This window comes from Gastrolobium bilobum, unplaced genomic scaffold (genome assembly GCF_033153095.1).
Source record: "Gastrolobium bilobum isolate Gb01-03AN ecotype WA unplaced genomic scaffold, APGP_CSIRO_Gbil_v1 utg19566, whole genome shotgun sequence".
NCBI classification, from domain to species: Eukaryota; Viridiplantae; Streptophyta; class Magnoliopsida; order Fabales; family Fabaceae; genus Gastrolobium; species Gastrolobium bilobum.
Window position 1 is genome coordinate 856 of NW_026899003.1, and position 12,979 is coordinate 13,834.

Sequence of the window (12,979 nt, forward strand, 5' to 3'; positions counted from 1 at the left end):
TGAGAGGAAGAAAATGTTTCATGGCAACTAAAATCGACTTGGAAAAGGCTTATGATATGTTAAATTGGGAGTTTGTTCGTAAAATTTTGGATGAAATTCAAATCCCACACTGGTTCACAAATATTATCATGAATTGTATCAACTCTGATAAGGTCTCAGTGCTTTGGAATGGAGCCATTGCAGGTGACTTCCTTCCTTCAAGAGGAGTTCGTCAGGGTGATCCTTTATCTCCCTACATTTTTGTTCTAGCCATGGAAAAATTGTCTCATCTCATTCAAGATGCGGTTGACAATAAGAGATGGAAGCCAATCTCCGTGGGATCAAAAGGTCCTAAGATAGCCCATCTGATGTTTGCTGATGATTTGATGTTGTTTGCAGAAGCTTCTCTAGATCAAATCAAAGTTATAGTGGATTGCTTGGAGACTTTTAGTTCAATGTCTGGCCTAAAGGTTAGTATTCCGAAATCTAGTATTTTTTTATCGAAAAATGTAGATGCTCACATTGCAGATGATATCACAAATGTGTGTGGCTTCAAGCAAACTCACAATATAGGGAGATATCTGGGGTCCATGATGAAACATGGTCGAGTAACCAAAGACCATTATGCTAATGTTGTTGCAAGAATTAGGCACAAGTTATCTGGTTGGAGTAACTAGGTCTTATCTTTTGTCGATCGAATTACACTTTCCAACTCCGTTATTTCAGCAACTCCTCTATTTCAAATGCAACACAGTCTGCTTCCTGTAGCCATTTGTGATGAAATAGAGAAGTTGCAGCGTGCCTTTATTTGAGGTGATAAAAATGGTCAAAGGAGATCTCATCTGGTTGCATGGGATAATATTTGCAAGCCTAAGAGCATGGGTGGCTTAGGGTTGATTAACCTTCGTGTCCAAAATATGGCTTTCTTTCACAAGCTTGCATGGACGATACTTACTTCGCCCGATTCGTTGTGGGTTCGAGTTGTAACAAGTAAATATAAGAGAGGTTTGGATCTTCGGAGGGAAGTAAATCATAAAGCATATGACTCATACTTCTGGAAAAATCTGTGTAGTGTTTGGCCATCTTTTCTTCAAGCAATGCAATGGGAGATTGGAGACGGTAATGATGCATTATTTTGGACAGACAATTGGTTGGGTTTAACTGAGTGTCTTGCCTCTCTGGCTACTCGTACTCCAACTGGTTTGGAGTTGAATCTCCCTGTTAGTGCCTTCGTGAACAGCAATACTGGTCAATGGAACTTTCCCTATATTCGTCAATATCTCAATGATCAAGCTGTTGCAAGGATCCAAGCTGCTCTCATTCCTAGCGCATCGGATGGAAATGACCGCATTATTTGGAGAAATCAAAAGGTTGGCTGCTCTTTAGTTAAAACCGCGTATTATAACATGCTTGGTTTCCCTCTCATGCCGTTGAAAAATTCTTGGACTACCATATGGAAATGGCATGGGCCTCAACGTGTTAAATCTTGTATGTGGATCATAATGCATGGCCGCCTTCTTACTAAAGACCGCACATCTAGATGGAGTGGGGATTCTGGTCATTGTAAAATATGTCCTGGTGAGTTGGAAACAAACCTCCATGTTCTAAGAGATTGTAAGCATGCTAGAAGTGTTTGGAATTCTCTGGTTTCAGCTAATCGGCAAAGCTTATTCTACAGCTTGGATCTTAGAGATTGGGTTGAAAATAATATCTCAAAAGCTTGGAATCAAAGTAATTCAGATGATTGGCATGATGTCTTTTTTATCTCTTGTTGGTTCATTTGGGGATGGAGGAACAAAAGTGTCCATGATACTAACTTCAAGCATCCAACCCATGGAACGCACATAATTGCTATGTATATAGAGGAAGTTCGTAACTGCATGGGTAGGAAGGCTATGGCTACTACTAGCATTCATCCAACTCGTATGAGTTTATGGAAACCTCCAAGGTTAAATTGGGTGAAGATTAATATTGATGGGGCAGTTGAAAGGAATACTAAGGTGGCTGCTTGTGGTGGGATTATCAGATCTGATGATGGCTCTTGGTTGGGAGGCTTTGAGTATCATATTGGTGCTTGCACTCCTTTAATGGCGGAGCTTTGGGGAACTCTAAAAGGTCTGGAATTGGTTTGGCAACTGGGATTTAAGAAGGTGGAACTAGAAGGAGATGCTTCTGAAGTATTCTCTTTGCTTGCTGATTGCAATGCAGCTTGTCAGCCTCGTATAGTGGCTAAGATACAAGCACTCATCGGTCAGGATTGAGAGGTAACGCTTTCTCATATTCCAAGAGAAGCTAATTCCTGTGCTGATTGGTTAGCGAAGTCTGCTCTTCACAAAGATACTGGATTCTGGAGTCATAGAGTTATGCCGTTTCACCTTGCTCAGTTATTTGATCACGATCTTCAGGGAATCTCCTCTTGTAGGGATATAGACCCTGGATAGTTATTTTTTATTTTTGGTTGTTAGTTTGTTTTTGTTTGGGGCTTTGCCCCTTAATGTTATCAAAAAAAAAATAAAAAAAGAGAGAGAAAGTGATAGGAGAAAAGGGAAGAAAAATTATGGACCCCACGTTTTTATTGTTTGTGCAGGAAAGTAATTTTTTTTTCCTTTTACATGATATTTATATTACCCTTAAAAAATACAAGTTACATAACTATATAAAACATAAGTTCAAGAACATAAAAAAAGAGTTTAACAACTCCCACAACCAAGTTTCAAAATATCAAAAGAATAAAATTTAATAACTTCTAAATTATATCAATTGATTCAAATCAAACACATTATTTTGCATCAATTGCATGTCTTCAATGTCCTATTCTCTTGCTCCTATAACAAGTTCATTTGCAATAAAACACAATAGATTGATTCAAAATCCTCCTCAGCTTGGTACTCAAACTTTTCACCAGTGACTTAACCCTCTTCTTTCTTTGCAACAGCAACCTTATGCGACGGTTTTTTTTTCCAAATAGCTAGAAGAAGATACTATACATTTTGATTTGGGGGAAATGGAAATAAGATTTTTTTTAAAAAAGAAAATTGGGTTATGGTTAAAAATTTACCCGATTCAATTTTTTTTTTGTATAAGACCCAATTTAGTTTTTTTCGTTTAAGTAAAAATATAAAAACTTACGTTTTTACATTTTTGCACGGAGTTTCTACCTGTTTTTACTGAGGAGAGTTTTTACTTGCATTTAAACACGTATCACTTAAGTAAAAAATATAAAAAACGTAAGTTTTTACACTAGTTTTTTTACAACAATGAGTAAAAATACACATAAATTTACTGTTTTAAGCTTTTAAGTCAAGATATATTATCAAGTTCACTATTGTAGTTTATGGCTTCGTCTATTAATAATGTTTTCTCCTACTTTTGGAGTTATTATATGATGAACCTGATTTTATTCATTGTAAATTGATGAAAATATAAATGGAGGCAAGCTCCTTACAAGACTAAATGCACAAAATAAATCAAAAGACCTCAACTACCTTTTAGAATTAGGGTCATGCATAGGATGGGTTGGGTGGGGTCGGGTTTTTGTGCCGACCCGATCCAACTTGATTTTTACAAGTCAGGTATTTTGACTCGAACCGGTTTAATTTGATCCAGGTCGGATCCGACCTGAATTGGTTTCTGAAGTGAGTCTGACTTGATTTCATAATCGAGTCAAATTCGACCTGACATGCTTTTCACTTGGTTTCAAAACTTGTATTTGATTTTTTTTTTATAGTTATTAATTTAATTTTTAAAATACTGTAATTTAATTATTTATTTGTTTTAAAATAAATAACATTTATCTGAAGAACATCTATCTGCACATTAATTAAATTTCACACTTGATGAATTGACACAGAAACAAATATGAAAAGAAAAGTGTTACATTCACAAACTACTTTTATTTTATTTTTTAATCTACACAAACAAATTAATTTTTTTATTCATTTACTATTTTTCTAATCAAAATGCACAAATGTCAATTTATTACTTGTTCTTCAACACTAATCATTACAGCCACATTTGCAGTCCAATACCTAACTGAACTAAACGTTTTGCACTTCAAACCAGTTGCAACAATAATAATTTGAATAAACAAAGCCACGAATCGGAATCATGAAATTAAAATTATGTTTGACTTTTTTAAGAATACAAAGAAAAACTCGGATTTTTTTTTAATTTCTTTTCAAAAAATGTGAAAATGATTTATTTTAAAAAGAATATATTATAAAATTATTTTTTCTCGAAATTCATCGAAATTTTATAGTTTAAATTATTGTGTCCTTATTATTATACTCGAGAAAAAAATGTTTTGAGAATCTAAATATTAAAATGAAATCAAGTTGCGGAGTAAACACTTGCAGAGGATTATATAACCCCAAAAAAATAAGTAATTAAGAAAATATTTAATTTAAATATATAGTTCTTACAAGTATTCATGCGGGAAGCTTAGGGAGGAAGACACAAGATGTGTCCCTACGCCACGCATCTATTCTTGATTGGTCCTTTTTTTCCTTCCCTCTCTCACATTCGAAATATCCACATTTCATTATAGTGACAAACCCAAATTGTTCATTTATAACAGGTATGGGTCAAGTTTTGGGTCAGTGGATATATTATTAAAATAAGTCAGGTCTAAAATTGACCCAAATAAAAGAGAATTAGTATTGAAACCCAATTCAAAAAAATAGGTATTTATGGGTTAGGTCAAGGTCAGATCAAGAGCAGTGAACCAATTTTTTTGCACACCCTACTTAGAACCAACTACCTTAGGCTCCAAGAGTTCTTAAGAGATCCCCAAAATTCTCCTACTAAACCAATATTGAATACATGCTTACTCATTCTCCACACCTCCCTTCCTTTTATCTTACTCATAGAAAATTCTAGAATAACTTCCACTCATTTTTAGGTCCATCAATACTCACCCTGTAAAAATCCCCATTGTCCTCAAGGTAAAATAAGAGGATAGGTAATGTGAAAGAGCTTTCACCTAGGTCCCATTGTTTAAAACATCTTGACCACATTAGCAGCTTCAATTCTTGAGCGACTTGCACTACTAGGAAATTATGGGAAGCCTTAGGGTCTATTAACACTGCCACCCTCCAAATTTTAAAACTTGTTAATAAAATTTTAGAACACTGCAACCCTCCTTTTTTTACTTTTGTTCCAAACCTTTAATGAAGGATTGTAAATTAGCTCCACCATCCTATAAATGGTTAACCTCAGGTTCGTTTCCTCTCTCTCTCTTCCTCCATCACCATGTCTACCTTTTCAAGGTCCATGTCGTCAACCCCTATTTCCAGGAATATAATATGTAAACGCTGGTTACGACGTATATGATCAGATGAAAATGGGGCATCGCATCGAAAACAAAGGTTAAGGTTCCTCTTCCTCATTTCTACCATCTCGTCCGGTGACCGAAATCTCGTCCCCCGCCACTTGCTGTCGTACGTCGCCTCTGTGATTCTATTGGAGTCTTGCGTGCTGTTGCCCTTTTTTTTTCAATTGGGCGATCATTCTGCCATCATTGTTCTGCCATTTCTTCATGAGACAGTCATCGAAATCGCGTTGTCCACTGGTCACCATTGCCACCTCCATCAGAATTTCTTCTGCCGCCTTTTCCAGTCTCGCCTCCCTTCTCGGCATTGTGCCCTAACCTTTGATTCACTTTTACATTTCACGAATTGCTACCCACACTGCTAGGGTCATATGGGTTATTATTGGGCCCCATTCTTTGGGATGAGCCTGCGGTCGTATTTCCTTCTCCCCCATTAGGGCTCATTGGGTGTACATACAGGTTAGTTAAAGCAGGTCCTGGATAATGATTCGCTTCGTATCCATTGAATCCGCTACCATTATAGCCACATCATCGTTTCTCCTTCCCAGCACTATCTCCTTCTCCTTAACCTTATATTTAGTGTTTCCTGTTTCGATTTTTTCTTCCTTCGCTACTTCTTCTTTTTCTGCTTCTTCATCTTCGTCTCCTTCACCTACTTCTGTTATAGCTTCTTCGGTGTTATATTCTTCTTTTTTCGCGTCTTTTTTTTTCTTTTTCGATTCTGCTTCTTCTTTTTTTCCTTTTGTTCCTTCTTTGTCTTCTATTTTTTCTTTTATGCAACATTTTTTTTCTTTTTTTGATTTGTGTTGTCGTCTTCTTCTTCGTTTCCATCTTCTACAATTGCTATTTTTTCCTTCTTTTCTTCATTTTCTTCTTTGATTTTTTTAACGCTCTATGACTTCATCTTCTCGTATTCAAGTCTCTGTGTTTCCATCTCTCAATTGCATCCTCAAACACCTTTACAATTTTTTTTCAAATTTTGCCTAAGTTCTAAATCATTGATTCCTCCATTTTTTATATCAGATCCGAACCAGATCAAAACACTGCCTAGATCGGAAGTGTTCTGATACCAAATTGATGGAACTTGTTTTTATTCATCATAAATTAGTGAAAACATAAATAGAGGGAAGCTCCTTACAAGACTAAATGCAGAAAATAAATCAAAAGACCTTAACTCCCCCTCAGAACCAACTACCCTGGCTCCAAGAGTTCCCAAAAGATCCCCAAAATTTCGCTACTAAACCAATACTTAATACATGCCTACTCACTTTCCACACCTCCCTTCCTTTTATCGTACTCACAAAATTTCTAGAATAACTAACTAACTAACCCACTCATTTTTAGGCCCATCATTATTGTAAGTTTTATGTCAAGATCTATATATATACTTTAATCAAAATACTTCGCAAGGATTATAAATTTGTTTTAAGTATATGAAAAATCATCTATTTTAACTCCAATAAATCCGTTATTTGTTCCAAAAATCTTATATTTCTTATGTCACAAATAAACCTTTCTTAGTCACTGATGAAAGGATAAAGCCACTTTTCGGCGACTTTTGTTTTCACATGAAACAAATCTCATGTCACTATTCATTTAGTGGCTTTTGACAATATGCAAATACGGAAAGTTGAAGAATACGTGGAGGAATGGTGCAACACAGAAATGCAACCCGGAGAAACTCTTCTATAAATTGAAACCATTGCTCATTATTACAAGCATCCCAAATCCCACAATTCATAGAGAAATTAAATAGTATCTACTAAGTTATTTTTTGAGTGAGGTATATTCTCTTAGTATAAGATACAGTGATATTTTTTTCTTTGTATTTAGAGGGAGGTTGTAATTTCTTTCACATAGTGAAAATCCTCTTTGATCTTGCCCGTTGTTTTTCAATTGGATTTTTCACATAAATCTTGTATGTCACTTCAATTGGCATATTTGTTGATCTTCTAACCGATGGAATTAAGATAAAGTTAATTACATTATTACTATCTAGGAAAATGGTTAAAAAGAATAGCCATAAATTTAGTATGTATTTAACTAGTCACCATTGTCTAGCACAGAAAGACTCCCACTGGATTTACACTTTCCTAGCTAGCCAATTCGTGCAGTTAACAGTGTCTTGAAATTCCTGTTTCTCTAAACTTTATTTTAGTTGTATGATACTCTGTTACCTAACAGTGGCATCAGAGTTCACCGATTATTAGTTACTATTCACACTAAGGTGTTGTTCGCGATTACTATTTACATGCGGTTGTATACCTTTATAATATCTTTAACTTATATTGCATTTGTTTTAGTATATAGTTTTATTTGTACGCACGGTACTGTTTATGTATATAGTACTATTTATAATGAAATAGTGTAACCCAGTACAATTAATAAACAAAATATTGTCAACAATATGGCGACAAAATTAGAGATTTAGAAGTACAATGAGAGTAATTTCTCCCTATGGAAGCTGAAGATGAAGGCAATCCTGAGGAAGGGCAATTGCTTAGCTACAATTGAAGGCAGACCCACAGAATTAACATAAGAAAAATGGAAAGAAATGGATAACAACACCTAACAATGGCAGATTTGATCTTGTCACGTTTTGCGGAAAAGAAGACGACAAAGGAAATTTAGGATGCACTCACCAAATTATACGTGTTCAAATCTCTTCATAATAAGATATTCTTGAAAAGAAGATTCTATACTCTTCGAATGAGTGAGTCCATGATGATAATGGACCACATCAACAATCTGAATACGTTGTTTTCTCAACTTATATTATTGGATTACAATGTAGTAAAAAGTGAACATGCTGAGCTTTTACTCCAAAGTCTACTTGATTCATATGATCAACTAATCATCAACATAACAAACAAAGGGTTATCAAACAATCTGTTTTAATGATACTGCTGCTACAACTCTTGAAGAAGAATGCAGATGAAAGAATAAAGAGGACAAATTGGAAAATTCAAAGCAAGTAGGGGCTTTGTTGATAACGAGAGGAAGATCAATGAAACGTGGCTTGAGTGGAAGTCAAAATCAGAGTAGATCAAAGTCAAGAAAAAGGAAGAATGTAAACTGCTACCAATATGGAAAGAAAGGGCACTTTAAAGAAATATTGTTGGAATAGTAAGAATAATAAAAGGAAGTCTCATGATGCAAGTACTTCTCAAGGATGTGTTGTTGGTACCTCTAGTGAAGGAGAAATCTTATACAACGAAACAATAATCAGTTCTAAAGGAGAAAAACAACTCACTAATGTTTGAATAATGTTTTGGGAGCAATATGGCACATAGCTTCACGACGAGACTAGTTTTGTACTTACGAGCCTGTCTTAGAAGGATCTATGTTCATCAGAAATGATCATGTCTTAAAGATTGCTGGAATTGGTACTGTCAAGATAAAAATGTATGGTGATATTGTTCGTACAATGCAAGGGGTACGACATGTTAAGGGCTTAAAAAATAATCTAATGTCTATTAGACAATTATATGAGCTCAGAGTATTGAAGGAGAGATTTTGAAGATCGTGAAAGGAGCTCTTGTGGTGGTGAAAGCAAAGATGATTACATCAAATCTCTACATGTTTTTGACAAATAGTGTGGTTAACAATGTCTTGAAATTCATGATTCTCTCGACTCTATTTTAATTGTATAATACTTTGTTAGTTAACCATCACAAATAAACCTTTCTCATTTGATTACACTTCTGAGAGATCATTTGTAGAAGAAAAGACACATATATCATAATCATAGAGCTCTAGAGATTCTTCGCCACCCGACGATGGTGCAACCACAACAATCCTAAAATCTCCAGTTCTAGCAATTCCATTATATGTACGTTAACTGCCCCAAAACAATTTTACTAGGATCTTGGAAATAGCTATTTTTATTGCTACATGACCTTTTGTCACATTTTGTAAAATGGAAAAAATCATTTGATGATTTCGTTGCTAAGTTTGGCGGGAACAACGACCAAAGTGCCACACTTTTCGTAAAAATTACCTGAATGTCACGTTCTGCAATTTTCTTTTCAAAATACTATGTCACCTAGCTCGCTACAACACCTGGCGAGTTAGGTGTGGACACATGGCAAAATGTGCATGGCCACATAAGCCGCTGCACAGTGCAACAAGATTATGTGGCATTAAACGTGCTATGCAGGATAACATGTTTCGTTAGCTTTTCTGACACGTGACAAACGTGCTATGCAGCCTAGTTGTTTAGTCAGTTTTTTTGACACGTGGCTAACATGCTTTGCAGCATAGCATGTTACGTGTGTATCATAAAATAATATAGACTAAATTAAACTAAAATAATTAACAAACATAAATTACATTTAATTCATTAACACTCCTTAATTAAATTAAATAACTTAACTGTTCAAAAAATTTAACATAACTTAAATTAAATGAAATTAATTAACACTCCTAAAAATAATTAATTAATAGTTATAAAATAATTTAAATTAATATAGACTGAATTAAACTCATATAATCAATTTAAATTATTTTATAACTATTAATTAATTATTTTTAGGAGTGTTAATTAATTTCATTTAATTTAGTTTAAGTGATGCTAATTTTTTTTTGAACCGTTAGGTAATGTAATTTAACTTATGAGTGTTAATGGATTAAATGTAATTTATGTTTGTTAATTATTTTAGTTTAATTCAGTCTATATTACTTTAAAAATATGACAAACATATAACATGCTATGCTGCATAGCACGTTTGCTACGTGTCAGAAAAGCTGCTTACTAACCATGCTATGCTGCATAGCACGTTTGACGCTACGTAATCTCGCAGCATAGCATGTTTGAAACTACGTAATCCTGCTTCACTCCACAGCAGCTTATGTAGCCATGCACTTTCTGCCACGTGTCCATAGCTAACTCGCCAGATGTTTAGCAAGTTAAGTGACGTGACATTTTGAAAAAAAATTTACTGAAGGTGGCATTTAGATAATTTTTTGCATGTGGTGCGTTGTCCCAATTTGATGCAAGATAGGATTGCTAGGTGGGGACCATGACAGATGTAATATTCTTTAAATTCAGAATTTTTCCTTTTCATAACTACAATATTAAAATTATAAGATGACATTAAAATGATATAGTAAATAAACCCAAGACAATATTAGCCACTCCATTTTCATCGAGTACTGTAAAGATTCCAACTTTCCATTCTTTTCTTTTGTTTTTAAGCCCCCAAAAGATGGCAAAGGAAACTTCAAAAATTCAAATACCTTGCTTTACCGTTCACTTTACACCTTTGCTATTTAATAGTAAATAGATAATATCTTTTCGAAGTGTATAAAGCATAGGTTAGTGAAGACAGGGCCATTTGAGAACGCCAATAAAAAATTCAAAATTCAAAATTCTTTTGAACCGATCAATGGTTGTGCCCCGTCGATTAGGTAACTCCAAAATATAGCTCAGCACAAGTCCAAATCAAGGTTTCGAATTCCTAGCCCAAAGCACATTGCTTTTGTTGGGAGTGATGACGAAAGGTTCACCTCCTCTTAGGCAACTTTCACATGCTTCGGTTTCCCAACGTAAGGTACGTCCAAGTTACGCCACAACAAAGCGTTTAACCAGTTCTGTGTTCTTTCATTCATAAAGTACATGCTTTCCAACGGCCACACCCCAAACCAAGGTTGAACAGTTTCAAACTCACCCACCACCATATCCCATTCCTATCTCATTACATACATATAATTGGAATGGAAAAAAATAAAATAAAATAAAAGACTTTTTCTAAATTTTCATAAAAAAAAGGACTTAAATATCAAAGTCTCCTAATCAGTTACATTACAATGCCTAAGGGTAACACCTACTCCACCCAACAAAGGTTAAAAGAAAAAAAGATGTACAAACTAACTCGGGGTCCCACTGAACCGGGTCCAAAACCAAAAAAATAATCAAAAACCGGGAATCACGGGAGAAAGTGCCAAACCGGTATCCGGTTCAACCATTTCCTCCTTCTTCTGCCGCATCTCCAGCACCTTACGGTGATGGTTGGAGTGCAATTCACTCGAGAAAGTGGGGCTAGACGCGGGCCTGTATTCGGGTAATAACCGACCCGACTTGAACCGGACCCCACAAGCGTTGCACAGCGTTTTCGCCCCGAGCGGTCCGGTTCGCCACTGAGGGGTCTTCTGGACACCGCAATGGCTGCACCGCCGCGGAATCTTCTCCACGCCGCCGTCAAGCGCGGCCCTCCTCTTCGCCTTCTTCTCCGGCGACTTCGTCTCCGAGAAAACCCGGTTTGTGGTCACGGTGGTCTCCGGGAGTGACGAGGAGGAAGAGGAAGATGGAGTGGTGGAGCTCGAGGTTGAAGAAGAACATGAAGAAGAACCGGTGAAAGAAGGGGAATTGAAAGGCCAGACTCGAATCCCGGTCCTGGTTCTCTTGCTCCTAGCCTTGACCGGAACCGGATTTTTGAAACAGAGTTGAACCGAAACAGAGTTTCCCGGTTCAGGCGCTTTGGCTGCAAGATTTTCTGTTAAGTTTCTGGTTGGGAAGGAAATAGAGTATTCAGAGAAGGAATCTTCAACAAAATGAGACAACCATTCCAAGTTCGCAGCATCTTCAGCCTATAAAAATTGAAACTTTCGTATCAAATTAAAAAGAAAAAAAAAAAAAAAACCACCATAAAAAACCGTTTTATGTTTTATTTGTGTGGTGAGAGTACCGGAACACCGAGTTCGCTTGTTGGGAAAGACCCATTGTTGAATGAGGAGTTGCAAATTTGGTGGGTCTTGTGTTGGTTCTCCTGTTGAAGTGAAACAGAGGCAGAATCATGGTTTTGTTGTTGGGGTTCTTCTTCTTGGAGTACTTGTTCATGTGAAAAGTCGAAGAAGTCGTCTACGATGAAGTCGTCGACACTCTGCACGTTAAACGACAACTCCTCTAAGAGCGTTTGAGGGCTGAATTTCATTGTCATGTCTTTTCTAAAACTGCTCTTCAACGCTGCTTGCACCACGCACTCCATTTCTGTTTGCGCCTAAAATAGAACGAATAAGATCAATTTATTATTATATATTATTTTTAAGAATGCTGAAAATCAACGAAGACTTAAGGACTCAATCTTATGTTATTTAAATTTTTTTTTCCTTTATAATAAAGTTCACATGGTGAGAGACTCATTACCTGAGAGAGGAAGATAGAGGAACAGAGGGAAGAGATGATAAGTGAAGAGAAGAAATTGAAAGAGAAGATATTAAGTATGTTAAAGCATTGAATGAACTTGAAAGCGTCCCTGACATTTGTTAAATTTTTTGTTGTTGTTTTTTTGATACATAAAGCGTCCCTGACATTATTACTAAGACTTTACTGAAAGAAAAAAATAAAATACAATAAATATGAGCCCGTTTCTTCATCTCTCTTTATTTGCTTTCCCTAATTTTAATATCCCTTCACTAGGGGTGTAAATGAGCTGGGCTGGGCTTTGGCCATCCTGGCCCAAGCCTACGTAAAAAAAAAATCAGCCTATCTGGTCTACTGGCCTATTAAAGGCTTTATTTGTAGGCCAAACCCGGCCCATTTTCAAAAATAAGAAAGCCTGACATGGCCTACAGGCCTTGTAGGCCTCCCACTATATATACTAAGCAAAAACAATAATTGTATAGAGCAAAGAAATTTTCATTCATGCATGCACTAGTACTTCTCATAAGAAA

The 12,979-nt window shown here is 35.9% G+C and overlaps 1 protein-coding gene across 1 annotated transcript; it reads right to left on the reverse strand.

Moving 5' to 3' along the window:
- Window positions 1-11,083: 11,083 nt before the first annotated feature.
- On the reverse strand, window positions 11,084-12,463 carry LOC133286204 (GATA transcription factor 5-like). The gene is made up of 3 exons (XM_061483592.1): window positions 12,453-12,463; window positions 11,995-12,306; window positions 11,084-11,896 (listed from the first exon to the last, which is right to left on the reverse strand). Exons 2-3 carry the CDS (start codon window positions 12,292-12,294, stop codon window positions 11,222-11,224), a joined length of 975 nt encoding a protein of 324 aa, XP_061339576.1. The 5' UTR covers window positions 12,295-12,306; window positions 12,453-12,463; the 3' UTR covers window positions 11,084-11,221.
- Between the last annotated feature and the right edge of the window lie 516 nt (window positions 12,464-12,979).

Bases quoted from the DNA above. Each gene is read 5' to 3' on its own strand.
- LOC133286204 (XM_061483592.1), bottom strand. From the start codon at position 12,294: ATGGAGTGCGTGGTGCAAGCAGCGTTGAAGAGCAGTTTTAGAAAAGAC. The intron at 11,897-11,994 runs GTACTCTCACCA...CAATTTTTATAG, and splicing joins CAAGCGAACTCGGTGTTCCG to GCTGAAGATGCTGCGAACTT.